Source organism: Cryptomeria japonica, chromosome 4, assembly GCF_030272615.1.
Source record: "Cryptomeria japonica chromosome 4, Sugi_1.0, whole genome shotgun sequence".
In the NCBI taxonomy this organism is placed as follows: domain Eukaryota; kingdom Viridiplantae; phylum Streptophyta; class Pinopsida; order Cupressales; family Cupressaceae; genus Cryptomeria; species Cryptomeria japonica.
The window spans coordinates 321,716,855-321,739,553 of record NC_081408.1 but is presented as its reverse complement, the minus strand read 5'-3'; the positions used below and the strand labels follow the sequence as shown (position 1 = coordinate 321,739,553).

The window sequence follows — 22,699 nt, the reverse complement described above, 5'->3', positions numbered from 1 at the left end:
CTAATTAAAAAACCATCATTTCATATTTTTCTTATTTCAAAATTTTATGATCAACAAATATAAAATTGTACACATGAATATCTAATTAATATATTATTGGTGTCCATTAAGAAAGTTATTTGAAGTTCCCTTCGTTTTATTTTTTAAACAATAATTGATGTTGAGTGCCCCAAAGATGAATTGCATAGTTGCCTATAGAACAAAACTAATGGGAAGAAAAGCCTCAATAATCACAATGAATAGTATATATTAACTTAAAATTGTCCTCTATGCATAGTACACAGGTAAGCATGAAATATATTTAACAGCATAATAATACTATAATTACATGATATGTGAAAACACAAGAAAAATATATTACATTACTAACAAATGAAACAAATTATCCACAAAATTCCAAACCGACATAAAGAATCACTTTCACAATATATTAATAGACATGAAAAAATTAAAAAATATTTGCCTAAATGATGCCATGTACGGAATTAGCATCCGACTAATCAACCAGCCAAATAATTAGCGTTGTCAGTGAATTATTGCAAGCGTCTAGAAAAGAATTCGAAGTTTTCAAGTTTGTTAGCTATACTATATTATGATTCATCGCAATCAACTTGTGTGCTCTCATGCTCTTGCACACATTTTGATCTTCCACCACTCCTTTCAACCATGTCAATTACTTTTGCTTTTATTGTCTTCCACTATCATCAATTTCTTCCTCATAGCTTGCACGTCAATTACAAGCACAGATTGTTATAGAGAGGCTCTTTCCATAATACTGTCATGGTTGTAAGAACACCTACAAACATTATTACGAACAGAAAAATTTATTTTTTACTGCTATATTAATTATTTGCCATATTACGAAATTCATTTGACATCGTCACTCGCGCAACTGACTCCCACTTGAGGAAGATGTTATCCGCAATCCAGTCAAAGTTTGATCAAGCAATTATATGAAAGATTCCTCGATATTCACATACCACTCAAACTAATTCAATGGGTACTCATTTCACCCACTGTAAACTCCCTTTAATGGTAGCCGCCAGATGGGTGGTCATGGGCACGTTACCTACAACTTGTAATACTTTTGCATTATAAAACACGCAAGTAGCGCACAGCGAAGGAGACCAAGTTTGCTATCAAAAATATTATAAAAGATCCATTGGCCCTTCCGTGACATGGAAAGGTAATCTTACCAGTTCTCACACCTGCCCAATTCGCTCGTTTTAAGTCTGTGATTTAGGTACTGTTGAGGGTAGGACACTATACACAATCTTGAAAATGGAGAGTAAGGCTAGACTTTCAGTTTTGGTTTAATGATGGAGAATTTGTATTTTGGAAAAAAAAAAAAAAATGTTATAAGTTTAAATCTTATAGAGATAGATTATGTGTGTTTGTGTCTTTGGGATAGACTATGTGATAGTTTCATATGTTATAAATCATTTCTTGACCCAAAAATGAATCGTTCAATAGATTATAAAAAAATCCATTTCCATTGACCATTGACAAATTATACATCAGTGAGATCAGCTTTATGCCACAACCCAAATTATATTTCTTTATATGCTGTTTCTGGATTGGTTGTGCATGTCTATTTGCTAATTCTGGATGCTCTTTCAGAATTATACAGATGGGGAAAAAAAAGTGCTCCTTGTTTTGCTATTGCTAATGATTTTCCCTTTAGTCATATGTGACTTTCCATGGCCTGTGTGCAATAATGCTTCAACGTACACAAATTTGAGTACATACTCCCAGAACTTGAATACAGTTATCAATGATCTTTCCCAGAATGCAGTTGAAGGGTTTAGGAAGTCTTCCAGTGGGCAATCTCCCGATACAGTCTATGGTCTGCTCCAGTGTTTTGGTAATGCTTCAGCGGAGAAATGCTCAAATTGTTCAAGACAGGCATACAGTGTTGCTCTAAGAAATTGGGGCAACGACAAAGGTGTAAGGGTGTGGATGGATAACTGTTTCTTGCGCTATGATAATACCAATTTCAGCTCAGCATTAGATACCACCTTCGAGCTGCTGGAGAACGGACAAAATATCTCAAGCAATGTGCAGGGTTTCATATCTACGACCTCTGGTCTTCTCCTCAATTTGTCTGGAGAAGCTACAAATAATCTATTTGCTGTTGGAACGGCCTACTTTACTTCCGATCAGGTGTATGGGTTTGAAGTGGTGTACGGGCTAGCCCAGTGCTGGACAGATTTATCCATCAAGGATTGTACTACCTGTTTGTCTCAAGCAAGACAAGAATTGGAGGAATGCTGTTCATCGCAACAAGGAGCTCGGGCTATGTCAGGAAGCTGCATAGTGAGATATGAGAAAAACGCTTTTTTTACGCCCTTGCTGGATTTATCCTCACCCTCACCTTCATCACCACAAACATCAACTGGTAAATCTGCCCACTTAATTTTTTGTTTTCTACAGTTATTCTTTTGAACATGTTTGTTAGATTTTCACTGGGTAGATCTGTGATGGATCCTGATCTCTTGGATTTCATTAATTAATAACAATAAAGATTTGTAATGCAGAGAAATCGTCAAAATCACTGCCTCTAATACTGGGGCTGGTGGGAGGAATGATTATGGCGTTACTCATTTGTTTGATTGCTATGAGGAAAAGACTCAAATCTGCCATTTTCGGTGGAACAGTGACTCGTAATGAAGGTGTTCCTTCCGATTTTAATCTCTTTGTTCTTGTATTCGTTTTTGTTTGGTTTACTGTAACATTCGATCCTCTATGCTTACCCATGTTTCTGACTCTACAGACATGCATGGATTTTCTCCGGAGATCGGGTTACTTCAACAGGACCAACAATTTTTCTTCAGCTTGGAAGAACTGGCAGAAGCCACTGAAAATTTTCATGAAAATAAAAAGCTTGGAGAAGGTGGTTTTGGTGTCGTGTACAAGGTAAAGGTCTACTCTGTATATATCTTTGTCCTGAAGAAATATTCATGGTGTTTTCATAGACTAGGAAGTTTGCTTAAAGAGACAGAGAGCTCCAATTTTGTTTTCATCTTTCAGGGAAGAACTAAAGATGGAAAGGAAATAGCAGTGAAAAAACTGTCTGCGAAGTCCACACAGGGTAATGAACAATTTATGAACGAAGTGAAGCTTGTGGCCAATGTTCAGCACCGAAACCTTGTTAAACTGTTGGGATGTTGCACCGAGGGAGACGAAAGGTTGATTGTTTATGAGTATTTTCCCAACAAGAGCCTTGACACCTTCCTTTTCGGTAAGTTACAGTTAATTTGATTGTTCATGCTCATTCACATCTGGACCTCTATTTTCTCTTTCGTATTGCAACGTTGTTTTAGAGAGATGACAGAAAGTTTTAGAACTGGGGTAACAGATCCAAAAACGTGTAGGCTGCTAGATTGGCAAAAACGTTATAATATTATCATTGGAATTGCTCGCGGCCTTCTCTACCTTCATGAAGATTCACAGATGAGAATCATTCACAGAGATATTAAAGCAAACAATATTTTGCTCGATGACAAGCTTAATCCAAAGATAGCTGACTTTGGCCTTGCAAAACTTTTTCCTGATGGTGAGACACATATGCAAACGAGAGTTGCAGGCACATAGTAAGGATCACAAGATGTTCGGTGTAGTATTTCTGATTTTAAAAAAAAACTGATAAAGTTTTTATTTGAGATAATGATTAAATGTTAGATTTAATAGTATGATTCTAGATGAATTATTTGAACAAATCCAAACTTAGACTGTATTGTTTAAAATTTTACAAATGAATTTTGATGACAGCGGCAGCGATTACATGACTCCAGAGTATGGAATGCAAGGACAGCTCCAGAGCATCCAAACAAGAATTGCAGGCACATAGTAAGGATCACAACATGTTTGGTGTGGTATGTATTACTTAAGGATGATTGTTAAGCTTTTAAATGAGTGAATGTTCATTGCAGTGGTTACATGGCTCCAGAGTATGCAATGCGAGGGCGGCTCTCTGTTAAAGCCGACGTTTATAGCTTTGGAGTGCTATTGCTTGAGATTGTCAGCGGAAAGAAAAATACAGATCATATCCATATATTAAAAGGGACGCAAACCTTAGTAGAATGGGTGAGAACATCAATTTGCTATCCCTCATTTTAGTTTGAGATAATGTTATTTTTGGATTAAATTGTATAAAATATTTTTGAAACATTTTGGATCACCCATTATGGGATGAAGAGAGCCAAGAGAATCCAAATAGATGTGAATAGTTTGGACCTGCAACTTCACATATATTTGAGTTCTTTTGGCTATCTTCATTCTGATGATGTATCATAGAATAGAATGTTATCAAGAACATCATTCAAAATCTTTAATTTGATTAAAAATCGTTAATTTGATTTAATTTAGAAACAATTGTTTCTTGAAATCTCTTGTCACAAAACAATTTAACTTGGTTAACATTTTTACCATATAACTGAATTAATGATGTGTGGTGTAGGCATGGAGACTGTACAAAGGTGGAAATACACTGGAGATGGTGGATCCAACAATATCAGAAGAATGCCCCCAGGAGCAAGCTTTGAGATGCATTCATATCGGGCTTGTATGTGTTCAAGCTGATGCAAAACTCCGTCCACTCATGTCTGATATTACTGTGATGATCTCAAACAGTTCAATAGCGTTGCCCATTCCAGCAGAGCCCGCTTTCCTAACAAGGAGCAGAAGCCTTGCTTCAACATCAAGATCAAAGTCAAGGTCAGGGACGACCACATCATCTACATCTGGTATTTTTACAGTAAATGAAACTTCTGTCACGGAAACGAATCCTAGGTGATCTTAGAAAAACCAGGACTGGGGCTTCTATACAAAAGTGAAGAATAGTCCTCTTTTCTGACTCTTCCGAGTAGTCAATTCTCTAAGTCATCCATATCCATATCTTCTATTCGTAGTACTGGAGGATTTAAAGCACATTCTCAATTTTATTGTTAGTTTTAAGAATTTTTCTATGGGATTTATGTGGTAGTTATTTATACCAATGATTTTCTGAAGTAATAATATTTGAGATAATAATATTTTTGTGATCATTTGTTTTTTATTAATAAAAGTAGTGAGAACAAGGGTACTGATCTTTTTCATAGCAAAACTATTAAAAATCATAGTGCAGAAACAACACTATAACAGCATTAACAGCAACTATCAGTAAAAAGGAACAAGGTCTTTAGAAATCAGAAACAATAGCATATAACAAAAATAAACTACAGGGGTGCCTTGCGCACCCAGTGGTATCCATGGCACTGTTTCATTCATTGGATAGGAACTTGTAGAGGTCCCTAGCATCCTGCTTGTCCTCCTTAGTAGAGAGAGGGTGAGCGTGAAGGCACATGGAATTTGTTAAGGCCCGCCATTTGGGCTTCCCAAGCCTCCATCTTGTTCTTGAGTCGGTTGACATCATCCTTGGTAGTCTGCAAATCAAGCATAGGGCTGAGGTTTTCAATCTTCTGTGTGATGTCTAATGGTATTAATTTTTTATTATGAAAGTTTGAGATATTTTTCATTTTATATTAAATCATATTTTATCAAGATTCATTTTCGTAGTGTGGGATTCAAATTTATTGATTTATATCTTGAGTAGTGACTCACGTGAATTCATCTCTAATAATCAATGGTTATTAAGTGAACCATTCTTCCTAATGAGAGATAGGTACATATATGTGAAATGCATGTAAAATACAACTTAACAAATATGAATCAAAACTTTTGACTTAAAAATTAAATAATGGTCATGTATAATTTTAAAAATTGTAGAATTTGTAATAATTTATTTTGCTTCCAAATCAAATATAATTAAAGAAACTAAAATATGTATAAATAGAAAAAAAAAAAAATCAATAAACAAACAAAAATATTATGTTTGTGTGAAAGGTATCGCTCCATGAGAGCTTCCTTATTGTATTAATGACTTAGAATGTCTTAAATCAATGAAAGGCAACTGAAAAAGACTCTTTGACGAATTAAATTGATAGATTTTTGTATTTTTGATATTTTTGTCATTTATTAAAAAATTCTATGTTTGTCATATTTTTGTCACTAGTTTCTTTGATGGCCGGGTAGCTCCTCAATCAAATGGATGTCCATCCCATTTTTCTGGCAAGGGGGGTGTTTTCATTTACCTTTGCATGCTACTTTAATCATATTGTATGAGATGTTGTCTCATTGTTCTCCATGGTCAAGGACTTTGCACATAGTTTAATGTTGTCTTTTTGGAAAAATATGATAAAATTAAAAAATAGTTCCGTATTATTGAATAAGAATTTAATTTAATATGCAAAAATAATACACATTCTCTATCTCTCAATTTTTGGGCAGTGTTTTCTATAATACAGTTCTATAGTTTTTTTTCTTGGTATAGTGTGATCTAAATTATTTTGTCAATTCAGAGGACAATACCCAAAGCAGAATTTGTGGTATTGTAAACACATAATAAATCATATAAAATTTCATTTAATTGAAAATATGTAAGAGCCATACAATTTTTGACAAGCTCTGTGAAAGAGAGTTGTCTACCCTTGAATCTATCCAATTTGGGCAAACTCTGTAAAAGAGAGTTGTATGCCTGGAATTTATCCAATTTGGGAAAACTCTATAAAAGAGAGTTGCATGCCTGGAATCTATCCAATTTGGACAAATTTTCTAAAAGAGAGTTGTATGCCCGAGCCTATACAATTTAGGCAATCTTGTGAAGGAGCGTATGCCTGTGGACTTCATGAGAGCTTATACAAATTGGCTAACTCAGCAGACGAGATGCATGTCATAGCTTTGCAAATTTGTCCTAAGAGTTGTATGCCTATAACTCTGTAACTCTATAACTCTCCAACTCCTTGCAATTGGATTCGAATTGAGCTTATTTATAAGCTTTCAAAAAAAAATGAACAACCACTACATTTATGTCCTCATCGGCAGTCGAAAAGACAATCCAATATTGAAAGGTTATTACATTTATATGAGAATAAAAATTAAAGATTAAAATATTTAATACCCTGACTTATATTTGATCATTAAACTCCCTTCTTGAAAAGTAATGGGCCCCATTGCCCGATCATCTTACAAATAAAATTCTTGCATGCAACTTGAAAGTGCTAGATGAGAGCCTCTGCTAGAGATTCCTTTCAACATGTGTTGAAAGTGTTAAAAGCTCCTTGATTCCTCTAGTAATCAGGATCATTGTGCCATTGAAGAAGACTCGATTATGCCCCCTCGCGAATGCAACAATAGACACCAAGTTGATTCTTTTTGGATGTTGTAGTCTGTTTTGCACAACATTGTCATGGACAATGATACTAGCTCTTGAAAAATAAGTTGTGTGCGATTGCACCAATTCATAAGGTGAGAAGGAATATTTTGATAATGTAGCATTCTCATCTCCCCATATTTCATATGATACAAGTAAAAGAATTATCTTCAAAAGCCTAAGGTGAGTGTAATTTAGAGTGACATCACATGCAATAACTTTCTTCCCTTCTTCTTCCTTCATGCTTTCTTCCCTTCTTCTTGCTTCATGCTTTCATGAGAATAAAGAGGGTTCAGCAATAGTAATATCATTATCTTCACTATTTTCCTGTGGTGAATAGATTGCACCTTCTGACATTTGACATATTTGTGTGCAACAAGGGACACAGTGAGAAGACAAAACGGTTGAGACCATAGAGGCCTATGGAGAGAATAAACTAGTGAGAAGAAATTGAGTTAGAAATTTTTGGGCATTTTGTATGCCTTATCTTTCATCCATTATGAAGAGCTTTGTCATTGTCGTGAAGAGCTTCTTCTTCCATTTATTGTAGTGTTGGCCCTTCAAATTTCAACAAGAGACTACCTCCCTGCCGCTTCTACTTCCATCGCAACTTGTGTCCACTTGCATCGATTATCTCCATATGGAAGAGGTAGCTTCATTGAATGAAATGACAGAGAAGAACTAGTAGATCCATCGTCGTCGCAGTCACTCGTGTAGGCTCATCATGGAGAACCAAGAATTGTTGCTCATCATCATTATGGACATGGTTTTGAGATCTACATTGATGAGATTCATATTGATTTTCGAGGAGATAGACCATCTTAAAGAACACCCTTCATTTAGGAGGGAGACTTGCTTGTAGATGAATCTGAAATGATCGAACTAGGCTCTGATACCACTGATCTGAATTATTTTGTCAATTCAGAGGACAATACCCAAAACAGAATTTGTGGTATTGTAAACACATAATCAATCATATAAATTTCATTTCATTGAAAATATGTAAGAACCATACATTTTTTGGCAAACTCTGTGAAAGAGAGTTGTGTGCCCTTGAATCTATCCAATTTGGGCAAACTCTATAAAAGAGAGTAGTATGCCTGGAATCTATCCAATTTGGGAAAACTCTGTAAAAGAGAGTTGTATTCCCGAGCCTATACAATATCGGCAATCTTGTGAAGGAGCGTATGCATGTGGACTTCATGAGAGCTTATACAAATTGGCTAACTCAGCAGATGAGATGCATGTCATAGATTTGCAAATTCGTCCTAAGAGTTGTATGCCTATAACTCTGTAACTCTATAACTCTCCAACTCCTTGCAATTGGATTCGAATTGAGCTTATTTATAAGCTTTCAAAAAAAACTGAACAACTACTACATTTATGTCCTCATCGGAAGTCGAAAAGACAATCCAGTATTGAAAGGTTATTACATTTATATGAGAACAAAAATTAAAGATTAAAATATTTAATACCCTGACTTATTTCTGATCATAGTGGTAATGTTGTTTTAATTTATATCTTATCTCAAAAGGTTAATAGTAGAATATATGATGAAATGGATATTTATTTCCTATGTCAATTTTATTTTTTCGATGTTTTCTTTTATTTTTAACTTATGATATCATTAATATATTATTATATGTAATAAATATTAATTAATTATATATTATTACGTCTTAATATATATAATATTTTGTGTTTTTTTTAAATTTATTTTTTAATCATATTCGATAGGATCGTTTTGTTTAGGTGTTTGTCATGACAACATGTACTAACACCCAACCTAAGTAAAAAGTCAACACAAATTTTCACATTTTTTGATTCGTAAAAAATGCATTTTTTCACATCACCACTTTTTAACCTACCATGCTCCTTCACATACTCATATTGAGAAGCTCAATAATTCTAAGATATGATTAAACTTGTTTATAATATTTTTTTATATGTATATATGAAATGGTGTTTGAATTGAGACAATTAACAATTATATAATATCTAATAATAATATTTTTGTATTGTCTAAAAAAAATTAATAATATTCAATTGAAAAAAACATTTGGCTATAATGTAAAAGGACACAAATAAAATATTACAAAATTTGTGAAAATTCAATTATATATTCTTTAAGTGGTCCCTAGTCATCTTTTGTGTCCACTAGTGCACGTGCTATATTCCCTTACCACCCAAACCTATCCAAATGGTATACCATTTTGGGCAGCCGCCACATAAGCGGTATGCAGGATATCCGCAACTAATAATAGTCTTACAATATATTAAATAAAGCGCACTAAAAATTAACAGACATTTTTTAGTCAAAAATATTATAAAACACCTGCTCCAATTTGTCCTAAATAATCTATATCAACTATGCTAAAATGGGAGCATATAATAATATAGAACCATTTTTTGGGTTTATTTTGACAATTTTTTTGCGTGGATTTTAAATTAGGAGAAAATGGTTACTAATTGAATAGATAATGATTTTAAAATATTTTTAATTTAAATGGGAGCGGAGACTTTTCATGAAAATTAATTTCGGTAATTTCTTAATTTAATATATTTTATGATGTATTTTTATTTAACTTTCATGATGATATGTTAAAATATTATAAATTATTTGATAATATTTATTTATTTTGTTAGCAAAATGAAGAAGTCAAGTACAATTGTTAATATTGAGGCAAGTTTATAAATGTTAGAATATTATTAATTTTATAAAGTATCTTTAATGATTTAACTATCTTCTTATCATTCTTAAATTCTTATGTCTATTTCGATTACACCATGGAAAAGAAAGGACAAAGAGATTTAATATGTTTATGAATATTATGCCTATGTGAATACAAAATAAGACGTTTCATGAAAATTTGCAATATTTTCAAATATTAATTTAATATTTTTATTACATATTTTTATTTAATGTATTTTGATGACATGTTATAATATTATAAGTTATTAGGTAGTATTTATTTATCTTGTTAGTAGAATGGAAGATTCAAACAAGAAAGCTAATACCGAGGTGAGTTCATGCATATTAGAATACTATTAATTTGTTATTTAAGTATCTTTAGTAGTTTAACTCTCTTCTTATCATTCCTAGGTTCTTGTGTTTATTCCAATTACATCATTAAATAAAGAGAAGAAGGTGTATTAGTTTTCATATATTAAAAAATATTATTATTGATGTTTTGTGTGTGTGAATTTGATAAGTGTTCCTTCGTCACAACATAAATAATATATTTGGTTATCAACTACAGTGTCATCATTATCATATGCTGGTAAATGTTCGAATTTGTTGTTTGGTTGAATATTGTGCATTTTTACAAGTATATCATATAATATCATTTGAATCATTAATATACGTACATAACATCGAATAAAATTTAATTAATACAAACACAATCGAATCCAAAAGGAACAAAAAGAGGCATAATTGATTGTGGAAAACTGATCACTTCAATCAAAATTTAATTAGTTTACTTATCAAATTATCATAATAGAATGGCCTTACATTCGTTATATGATTTTTATAGCAACACACAAAATAAGTAAGAGGTTTGCATGATTCCATATTCATCAATATTGTACCCATTATATCTCAAATCCTCACTCAAGACAATAGAATTCATTTGTCTACTTGATTAAATAGGATTTGGATAATTAGATTTATTTTCCTAGAAAGCAACTAAATTTTTTTTACTCTAAAGTTATGCACATCCATTTGATTTCAATATAACATACTAATGTTTGCTATCATCCATTTGGCTTGCTTCTCCAAAGGGATTGGTCATGAAATCTCACAATTCCCACTATATGCAAATCTCACAATTCTCACTATATGCTAGGAAGTTAGTGTTGTCTAAGAATTCAACTACCCTCTCTAAGAGGATGACCACAAGCACAAAATACCACTACTATTATATAGGATTCCAATCTTGTGAAAGGAGTTGAAATATCAACTAAATGAAGAGGTCTCCATATATTGGGAGAGTTTTCACATTAGATATTTTTGCATCCCCACTAAAATAAATAAATGTAAGAACTTAGCTATTTGGAAACAAGGTTACTAAGTGGGTTGAACATATATAGCTCTAACAAAGATATTGAGAGTGTATCATGGCATTTGTAACTTAGAGAATATGTTTGTAGAGGTAACTTAGTGAAATGTTTGAACATGTAGCATAGATTTGTAAGACCCTTCACTTTAGGGTATGTGCAAGATCATGGTGGGCCAAAACAGGGTCTTAAGTGATAATGAAATTTCAAAAAAATAAAGTTATGCAACTTGACATGAAATTTTGATTAAGTTATGAACATTATTTTATAAATATGTAAGAAGAGAATTTGTAGCATATTGAATGTAGTTTCTAAGATACTAGTTTTGTTTTTGAAAAAAAATCTATTTGACGAAATTTTGAAATTTCAATGCAATAGTACTAAAATTTCAGGAAAAAGATATGAAGTGGGTGTATGTCTGAACACCCTAACCACAATCAAATCATAAGATTTTTATAAGATTTTTAAGATAAGTAGTAGAATCATGTCCGGATGTGACACATATTTCTTTTGTAAATTTTTTTTAAGTAAATAATTAATTATGAATTTTTTACTGCAATTTTTTAGAAATTCAAAAACTCATACGTTTGACCACCTTAACTTGATCTAAACTTTATGAAATTTAATTTAGTTTTTATCCTATAATAGACAAAGCATAGAATGTGATGCATGTTTCAAATTCAAAAAATGTGATACCGTTTGAAAGTTATGGGTGTTTTTCAATCAACCTATCAATCAAGACTTTAATCAGAATTCAATTAGAATATAAATAATAATTATTTATTGAAGTCAAACTAAGAAAAACCTTATATTGTTGGAAAGCTAAGAATGTCCTTAAAAATCTATTTTTCTTTTATCAAATTCGACTAAGAAAAAGTCATCAACCACTAAGGCAAAGGGGTCATATGGTGTCATAAGGGGTCATGTCATGTACTATGATGTTAAAAGGGGTCATTTGGCACCCTAAGGGGTCATATGGTGTTGTTAGGGGTCATATGGTGTCCCAAGGTCCCACAGATGTGTTAGAACACCATATGTCCCCTTAGGACACTATATGACCCATTAGGACATCATATTATCCTAAGTGGTCATACGGTGTCATAAGGGGTCATCTCATGTACTAGGATGTTAAAATGGGTCATATGGTATCGTAAGGGGTCATATGGTGTCGCTAGGGTTCATATGGTTCCCTAAGGGCCCACACATGTGTTAGAACACCATATGACCCCTTAGGAAACCATATGATTTCTTAGGTCATGTCGTGTACTAGGATGTTAAAGGGGGTCATATGATGACCCATTAGGACACCCTCTCCCTCTCCCTTTTTCCTTCATTACCTTATCTCTCTCCCTCTCGCCTTCTCTCACTCTCTCTCCCTTTCCCCTTCCCCTCTCTCTCTCTCACCCTCACCCTCTCTTTGACTCTCTCTCACCATCTCCCTCTCCCTTACCCCTTCTCTCTTTGTCTCTCTTTGTCTTTGTCTTTGTCTCTCTCTCTCTCTCTCTCTCTCTCTCTCTCTCTCTCACACACACACACACACACACACACTATCCCTCTCCCTATCTCTCCCTTATCTCTCTCACTTTTCCTATATGTAAAGAAATTAGATATCAACTATTTATCCGATATCTGATTTGTTCCCATTAGGGCACCAATTGGAATTTTGGGGAGCATCAAAAAAATATGTATAAATATCGCATATCTGATTTAATCGGATATCGAATATGTGGACCACACAAAATAGGTTTGTAGGATGTTTTGTGCATTCCAACGTCCCATACATTCATGTTGCAAATGACAATTATGTTTTTTCAAATAGACAATGACAAAATTCATCTTTTGAGAGATTCTTGTAGACAAATTTATCATTGGCAATCATTTTAGAGTATCTTTATGGAGGTATAATGAAGAGAAACAATTATGGAATGCATAAACTTAAAAGATAGCTTTCAAAAGAGCAAATTGAAGTATATAGACAAAGAGATAGAGAAGGTCATAGGAGGAGAAGACAAGGTATGTCAAATATTGTTGAAGCCTTTGCAAATGTTACTTCAAGTGAAGAGGAAATTGAATTTGAAAATGTTGAGCAAGTTATTGAAAATGAAAATAAAAATGTATATTTTGAGATTGGAAATGTTGAACATGATATTTAAATTGGGAATGAAAATGTTAAAATAGATATTGAAAATGTTCAACATGATATTGAATTTAGGAATGAAAATGTGGGAATCAACAATGAAGGTGAAAATTTGGGTGTTGACATTGAAGGTGAAATTTGGGAATTGACATTAGAGTTGAAATTTTGGGAAATTTTGACATTCAAGGTGGAATTGTTCAGCCAAGTGAACATTATGTAACACTGAATTACATGAGAATTGAAGACCCTCTCGTGGATAAGAGAAAAATTCCAAATTCAAGACCTTCAAGAACCCCAAAATGGTTACTTGAAATTGATGAGAACATTATTGCCAATCTTGAAGGCAAGAGGTCAACACGAACCATTTGATTGTGAGCTAGACAAATTTTCAACCAATATTTTAGCAGTAAGACATTGACCGAGCAATGCCAACTTTTTGTTCAATTGCTAAAGATGCAAAAGATGAGACCATTAGAAGCCAAATTGAAGATTCATACAAACAAAAAGATGGAGAAAAATTTTATTATTGTCAAAAATATTTTTTAATTCTCTCAATCCTATTGAAAAGAATAGCAAGGAAAAGGATAAGAGAGTCACTTGAAGAGTGATTACAACCTCCTTAGTAAGCAATCATTTGAGGAATACTCACTTTATGAGATAAAATTGTGTTGATTTGAACATAAATTGTAAAAATTTGGATAGAGCACTTGCAAGAAGAGAAAGACTTGATAATCCTCTTCAACATGATACATGGGATTTTGATGGGAGGCTTCCACATGTTGATAAGAAGTTGACCAACAATGTGAAGGAGGAAATTCAACAATTTTGGTACTCTAATTCTAGAGTATCACACAATGTAAAGGATGTTTTAAAGTTAATCATCGACAACCAAGACCGCACACCGCATCCCAAACAATTCCTGAAATCAAGCCAAATGATATTGTACAATTTTTTTTGTGAAACACATCCAACTTTGCAAATATTGCAAAGGGCCTCTGAATCTTTGAATCCATTTTATTGTGTAACTCTTAAGATTCGTAATACTTGTTGTTGCTACTATGTGAAGTTTTTAATGTACCATGAACTTGTTATGATATATTTGTTCTACGATGCATACTAATGATATGTTGTAGGAGTGCGATGTGATGCAATTTACGATATCATTAGGAGACTTGCTAGATCTATTTTTTATGCCTTAGAGATGATGGATGCTTTTTTTTTTATAGAAATTATTGTTTGAATGAGAAGTGCTCACAATGTGGTGGGTTGTCAAAGTTTGTTTCGTGCTTTCATGAGGGCAGTGAATACAACTTTGGAAATAATATTGTTGAGAAAAAAAGATATGAGACAATGAAATATACTTTGAAGGGTGGAGGCGACGGTTCTATAAATTATTTTTGTTAATGATAAAGATTAATTGAAAGCACTATTATAAAATATGAGTTAATGTACTAATTAAAAAATTAAATAACTGAATTGAATATATGTTTACAAATTTTGTAATGAAAGATTTTTTTTTTTTCTTCTACTATGACATAAAATTAAAAAAACTAAAATATGTATTATTGGAAAATTAATTGTAACAAACAACTAAAAAGAAAGTTTTTGTGTGTGAGTGGTAATCCCTCTATGAAAAGGAGGAAGCCTTCTTATGGCATCAATGACTCAAAACATCTAGAGCAATGAAAGACAATTAAAAAAGACTTTTTTTTTATAAATGTGAATTAATGAATTCTTCTTATTTTTATTGTTTTGTCATTCATCAATATTTTTCATTTCCTATATTTTTGTTTGCTAGCTTTCTTCAAGACTATGCAATGAGGAGTGTTTCTATTTGAATATGTTATATATAACACAAAAAAACAAAAGATATGTCTATGAATGCCATATACAATCATCAATAAAAGAAATGTTTATCATTTTATATTGAACTAACATACCTATATTCTAAAAAATATATGTAAAATAAAGTAAGCTATATAAAAAATCACTAGAATTACTATTAAAAATAACTAGGAAGAGTATAAATAGATAGGAAAAAAAAAAAAAAAAGGTAAGATTACTAAAATTTTCATAAAAATTATATCAATTAGTTTTTTCAAAATTTGAGAGACCTAAACAAAACAAGTGAACATTATGCTCCATACTCAACTTTTATAGGTACATAAACAAATTCTTGTTAAGATCTTTTCTTCAATTTTAACCATGAAAATTATAGCATTAAATGTTTAACATTTTATAAAATAGAAATTTATCTATATATGCAATCTCAATGATAAAATTGACCTTGAATATTGTCATATTATATGAAAAATATTAAGCTCAATGAACCATTCTATTAAGAAAATTTTCCTAAAAAATATAAAAACATATAATTACCATATAGGTGTTTGATTGTACTAATTAAAAAACAATCATTTCATATTTTTCTTATTCCAAAATTTTATGATCAACAAATATAAAATTGTACACATGAAAATCTAATTAATATATTATTAATGTCCATTAAGAAAGTTATTTGAAATTCCCTTCTTTTTATTTTTTAAACTATACAACTAAGTACTTCTAAACAATAGTAAATGTTGAGTGCCCCAAAGATGAATTGCATAGTTGCCTATAGAATAAAACTAATGGGAAGAAAAGCCTCAATCACAATGAACAGTATATATTAACTTAAAATTGTCCTCTATGCATAGTACACAGGTAAGCATGAAATATATTTAACAGTATAATAATACTATAATTATTTGATATGTGAAAATACAAGAAAAATATATTAGATTACTAACAAATGTGACAAAGTATTCACAATATTCCAAACCTACATAAAGAATCACTTTGACAATATATTAATAGACATGAAAAAATTAAAAAATATTTGCCTCAATGAGGCCATGTACATGATTAGCATCGGATCAATCAACCAGCCAAATAATTAGCATTGTCAGTGAATTATATTGCAAGCGTCTAGAAAAGAAATTCGAAGTTTTCAAGTTTGTTAGCTATCGCAATCAACTTGTGTGCTCTCATGCTCTTGCACACATTTTGATCTTCCACCACTCCTTTCAACCATGTCAATTACTCTTGCTTTTATCGTCTTCCACTATCGTCAATTTCTTCCTCAATTACAAGCACAGATTGTTATAGAGAGGTTCTTTCCATAATACTGTGGTTGTAAGAACACCTACAAACATTATTACGAACAGATAAATTTATTTTTTACTGCTATATAAATTATTTTCCATATTAGGAAATTCATTTGACATCGTCACTCGCGCAACTGACTCCCACTTGAGGAAGATGTTATCCGCAATCCAGCCAAAGTTTGATCAAGCAATTATATGAAAGATTCCTCACTGTTCACATACCACTCAAACTAATTCAATGGGTACTCATTTCACCCACTGTAAACTCCCTTTAATGGCAGCCGCCAGATGGGTGGTCATGGGCACATTACCTACAACTTGTAATACTTTTGCATTATAAAACACGCAAGTAGCGCACAGCAAAGGAGACCAAGTTTGCTATCAAAAATATTATAAAAGATCCATTGGCCCTTCCGTGACATGAAAAGGTAATCTTACCAGTTCTCCCACCTGCCCAATTCGCTCGTTTTAAGTCTGTGATTTAGGTACTGTTGAGGGTAGGACACTATACACAATCTTGAAAATGGAGAGTAAGGCTAGACTTTCAGTTTTGGTTTAATGATGGAGAATTTGTATTTTGGAAAAAAAAAAAAAAAAGAGTTGTAAGTTTAAATCTTATAGAGATAGATTATGTGTGTTTGTGTTTTTGGGATAGACTATGATAGTTTCATATGTTATAAATCATTTGTTGACCCAAAAATGAATCGTTCAATAGATTATAAAAAAATCCATTTCCATTGACCATTGACAAATTATACATCAGTGAGATCAGCTTTATGCCACAACCCAAATTATATTTCTTTATATGCTGTTTCTGGATTGGTTGTGCATGTCTATTTACTAATTCTGGATGCTCTTTCAGAATTATACAGATGGGGGAAAAAAAATTGCTCCTTGTTTTGCTATTGCTAATGATTTTCCCTTTAGTCATATGTGACTTTCCATGGCCTGTGTGCAATAATGCTTCAACGTACACAAATTTGAGTACATACTCCCAGAACTTGAATACAGTTATCAATGATCTTTCCGAGAATGCAGTTGAAGGGTTTAGGAAGTCTTCCAGTGGGCAATCTCCCGATACAGTCTATGGTCTGCTCCAGTGTTTTGGTAATGCTTCAGCGGAGAAATGCTCAAATTGTTCAAGACAGGCATACAGTGTTGCTCTAAGAAATTGCGGCAACGACAAAGGTGTAAGGGTGTGGATGGATAACTGTTTCTTGCGCTATGATAATACCAATTTCAGCTCAGCATTAGATACCACCTTCGAGCTGCTGGAGAACGGACAAAATATCTCAAGCAATGTGCAGGGTTTCATATCTACGACCTCTGGTCTTCTCCTCAATTTGTCTGGAGAAGCTACAAATAATCTATTTGCTGTTGGAACGGCCTACTTTACTTCCGATCAGGTGTATGGGTTTGAAGTGGTGTACGGGCTAGCCCAGTGCTGGACAGATTTATCCATCAAGGATTGTACTACCTGTTTGTCTCAAGCAAGACAAGAATTGGAGGAATGCTGTTCATCGCAACAAGGAGCTCGGGCTATGTCAGGAAGCTGCATAGTGAGATATGAGATAAACCCTTTTTTTATGCCCTTGCTGGATTTATCCTCACCCTCACCTTCATCACCACAAACATCAACTGGTAAATCTGCCAACTTAATTTTTTGTTTTCTACAATTATTCTTTTGAACATGTTTGTTAGATTTTCACTGGGTAGATCTGTGATGGATCCTGATCTCTTGGATTTCATTAATTAATAACAATAAAGATTTGTAATACAGAGAAATCCTCAAAATCACTGCCTCTAATACTGGGGCTGGTGGGAGGAATGATTATGGCGTTACTCATTTGTTTGATTGCTATGAGAAAAAGACTCATATCTGCCATTTTCGGTGGAACAGTGACTCGTAATGAAGGTGTTCCTTCCGATTTTAATCTCTTTGTTCTTGTATTCGTTTTTGTTTGGTTTACTGTAACATTTGATCCTCTATGCTTACCCATGTTTCTGACTCTACAGACAGGCATGGATTTTCTCCGGAGATCGGGTTACTTCAACAGGACAAACATTTTTTCTTCAGCTTGGAAGAACTGGCAGAAGCCACTGAAAATTTTCATGAAAATAAAAAGCTTGGAGAAGGTGGTTTTGGTGTCGTGTACAAGGTAAAGGTCTACTCTGTATATATCTTTGTCCTGAAGAAATATTCATGGTGTTTTCATAGACTAGGAAGTCTGCTTAAAGAGACAGAGAGCTCCAATTTTGTTTTCATCTTTCAGGGAAGAACTAAAGAGGGAAAGGAAATAGCAGTGAAAAAACTGTCTGCGAAGTCCACACAGGGTAATGAACAATTTATGAACGAAGTGAAGCTTGTGGCCAATGTTCAGCACCGAAACCTTGTTAAACTGTTGGGATGTTGCACCGAGGGAGACGAAAGGTTGATTGTTTATGAGTATTTTCCCAACAAGAGCCTTGACACCTTCCTTTTCGGTAAGTTACAGTTAATTTGATTGTTCATGCTCATTCACATCTGGACCTCTATTTTCTCTTTCGTATTGCAACGTTGTTTTAGAGAGATGACAGAAAGTTTTAGAACTGGGGTAACAGATCCAGAAACGTGTAGGCTGCTAGATTGGCAAAAACGTTATAATATTATCATTGGAATTGCTCGCGGCCTTCTCTACCTTCATGAAGATTCACAGATGAGAATCATTCACAGAGATATTAAAGCAAACAATATTTTGCTCGATGACAAGCTTAATCCAAAGATAGCTGACTTTGGCCTTGCAAAACTTTTTCCTGATGGTGAGACACATATGCAAACGAGAGTTGCAGGCACATAGTAAGGATCACAAGATGTTCGGTGTAGTATTTCTGATTTTAAAAAAAAACTGATAAAGTTTTTATTTGAGATAATGATTAAATGTTAGATTTAATAGTATGATTCTAGATGAATTATTTAAACAAATCCAAACTTAGACTGTATTGTTTAAAATTTTACAAATGAATTTTGATGACAGCGGCAGCGATTACATGACTCCAGAGTATGGAATGCAAGGGCAGCTCCAGAGCATCCAAACAAGAATTGCAGGCACATAGTAAGGATCACAACATGTTTGGTGTGGTATGTATTACTTAAGGATGATTGTTAAGCTTTTAAATGAGTGAATGTTCATTGCAGTGGTTACATGGCTCCAGAGTATGCAATGCGAGGGCGGCTCTCTGTTAAAGCCGACGTTTATAGCTTTGGAGTGCTATTGCTTGAGATTGTCAGCGGAAAGAAAAATACAGATCATATCCATATATTAAAAGGGACGCAAACCTTAGTAGAATGGGTGAGAACATCAATTTGCTATCCCTCATTTTAGTTTGAGATAATGTTATTTTTGGATTAAATTGTATGAAATATTTTTGAAACATTTTGGATCACCCATTATGGGATGAAGAGAGCCAAGAGAATCCAAATATATTTGAATTCTTTTGGCTATCTTTATTCTGATGATGTATCATAGAATAGAATGTTATCAAGAACATCATTCAAAATCTTTAATTTGATTCAAAATCGTTAATTTGATTTAATTTAGAAACAATTGTTTCTAGAAATCTCTTGTCACAAAACATTTTAACTTGGTTAACATTTTTACCATATAACTGAATTGATGATGTGTGGTGTAGGCATGGAGACTGTACAAAGGTGGAAATACACCAGAGATGGTGGATCCAACAATATCAGAAGAATGCCCCCAGGAGCAAGCTTTGAGATGCATTCATGTCGGGCTTGTATGTGTTCAAGCTGATGCAAAACTCCGTCCACTCATGTCTGATATTACTGTGATGATCTCAAACAGTTCAATAGCGTTGCCCATTCCAGCAGAGCCCGCTTTCCTAACAAGGAGCAGAAGCCTTGCTTCAACATCAAGATCAAAGTCAAGGTCGGGGACGACCACATCATCTACATCTGGTATTTTTACAGTAAATGAAACTTCTGTCACGGAAACGAATCCTAGGTGATCTTAGAAAAACCAGGACTGGGGCTTCTATACAAAAGTGAAGAATAGTCCTCTTTTCTGACTCTTCCGAGTAGTCAATTCTCTAAGCCATCCATATCCATATCTTCTATTCGTAGTACTGGAGGATTTAAAGCACATTCTCAATTTTATTGTTAGTTTTAAGAATTTTTCTATGGGATTTATGTGGTAGTTATTTATACCAATGATTTTCTGAAGTAATAATATTTGAGATAATAATATTTTTGTGATCATTTGTTTTTTATTAATAAAAGTAGTGAGAACAAGGGTACTGATCTTTTTCATAGCAAAACTATTAAAAATCATAGTGCAGAAACAACACTATAACAGCATTAACAGCAACTATCAGTAAAAAGGAACAAGGTCTTTAGAAATCAGAAACAATAGCATATAACAAAAATAAACTACAGGGGTGCCTTTGCGCACCCAGTGGTATCCATGGCACTGTTTCATTCGTTGGATAGGAACTTGTAGAGGTCCCTAGCATCCTGCTTGTCCTCCTCAGTAGAGAGAGGGTGAGCGCGAAGGCACATGGAATTTGTTAAGGCCTGCCATTTGGGCTTCCCAAGCCTCCATCTTGTTCTTGAGTCGGTTGACATCATCCTTGGTAGTCTGCAAATCAAGCATAGGGCTGAGGTTTTCAATCTTCTGTGTGATGTCTAATGGTATTAATTTTTTATTATGAAAGTTTGAGATATTTTTCATTTTATATTAAATCATATTTTATCAAGATTCATTTTCGTAGTGTGGGATTCAAATTTATTGATTTATATCTTGAGTAGTGACTCACGTGAATTCATCTCTAATAATCAATGGTTATTAAGTGAACCATTCTTCCTAATGAGAGATAGGTACATATATGTGAAATGCATGTAAAATACAACTTAACAAATATGAATCAAAACTTTTGACTTAAAAATTAAATAATGGTCATGTATAATTTTAAAAATTGTAGAATTTGTAATAATTTATTTTCCTTCTAATTCAAATATAATTAAAGAAACTAAAATATGTATAAATAGAAAAAAAAAAAATCAATAAACAAACAAAAATATTATGTTTGTGTGAAAGGTATCGCTCCATGAGAGCTTCCTTATTGTATTAATGACTTAGAATGTCTTAAATCAATGAAAGGCAACTGAAAAAGATTCTCTGACGAATTAAATTGATAGATTTTTGTATTTTTGATATTTTTGTCATTTATTAAAAAATTCTATGTTTGTCATATTTTTGTCACTAGTTTCTTTGATGGTCGGGTAGCTCCTCAATCAAATGGATGTCCATCCCATTTTTCTGGCAAGGGGGGTGTTTTCATTTACCTTTGCATGCTACTTTAATCATATTGTATGAGATGTTGTCTCATTGTTCTCCATGGTCAAGGACTTTGCACATAGTTTAACGTTGTCTTTTTGGAAAAATATGATAAAATTAAAAAATAGTTCCGTATTATTGAATAAGAATTTAATTTAATATGCAAAAATAATACACATTCTCTATCTCTCAGTTTTTGGGCAGTGTTTTCTATAATACAGTTCTATAGTTTTTTTTCTTGGTATAGTGTGATCTAAATTATTTTGTCAATTCAGAGGACAATACCCAAAGCAGAATTTGTGGTATTGTAAACACATAATAAATCATATAAAATTTCATTTCATTGAAAATATGTAAGAACCATACAATTTTTGACAAACTTTGTGAAAGAGAGTTGTCTACCCTTGAATCTATCCAATTTGGGCAAACTCTGTAAAAGAGAGTTGTATGCTTGGAATCTATCCAATTTGGGAAAACTTTGTAAAAGAAAGTTGCATGCTTGGAATCTATCCAATTTGGGCAAATTTTGTAAAAGAGAGTTGTATGCCCGAGCCTGTACAATTTAGGCAATCTTGTGAAGGAGCGTATACCTATGGACTTCATGAGAGCTGATACAAATTGGCTAACTCAGCAGACGAGATGCATGTCATAGCTTTGCAAATTTGTCCTAAGAGTTGTATGCCTATAACTCTGTAACTCTATAACTCTCCAACTCCTTGCAATTGGATTCGAATTGAGCTTATTTATAATCTTTCAAAAAAAATGAACAACCACT

At 33.0% G+C, this 22,699-nt stretch overlaps 1 protein-coding gene across 1 annotated transcript; it reads left to right on the top strand.

Moving 5' to 3' along the window:
• Positions 1 to 1,442: 1,442 nt before the first annotated feature.
• Positions 1,443 to 20,759, top strand: LOC131041676 (uncharacterized). The gene is made up of 16 exons (XM_059219137.1): positions 1,443 to 2,398; positions 2,538 to 2,672; positions 2,774 to 2,916; positions 3,031 to 3,241; positions 3,359 to 3,593; positions 3,772 to 3,849; positions 3,933 to 4,086; positions 4,460 to 4,791; positions 17,454 to 18,232; positions 18,372 to 18,506; positions 18,608 to 18,750; positions 18,865 to 19,075; positions 19,193 to 19,427; positions 19,606 to 19,683; positions 19,767 to 19,920; positions 20,261 to 20,759. The coding sequence occupies exons 1-16, from the start codon at positions 1,609 to 1,611 to the stop codon at positions 20,594 to 20,596; spliced, it is 4,149 nt and encodes a 1,382-aa protein (XP_059075120.1). The 5' UTR covers positions 1,443 to 1,608; the 3' UTR covers positions 20,597 to 20,759.
• The last annotated feature ends 1,940 nt before the right edge of the window (positions 20,760 to 22,699 follow it).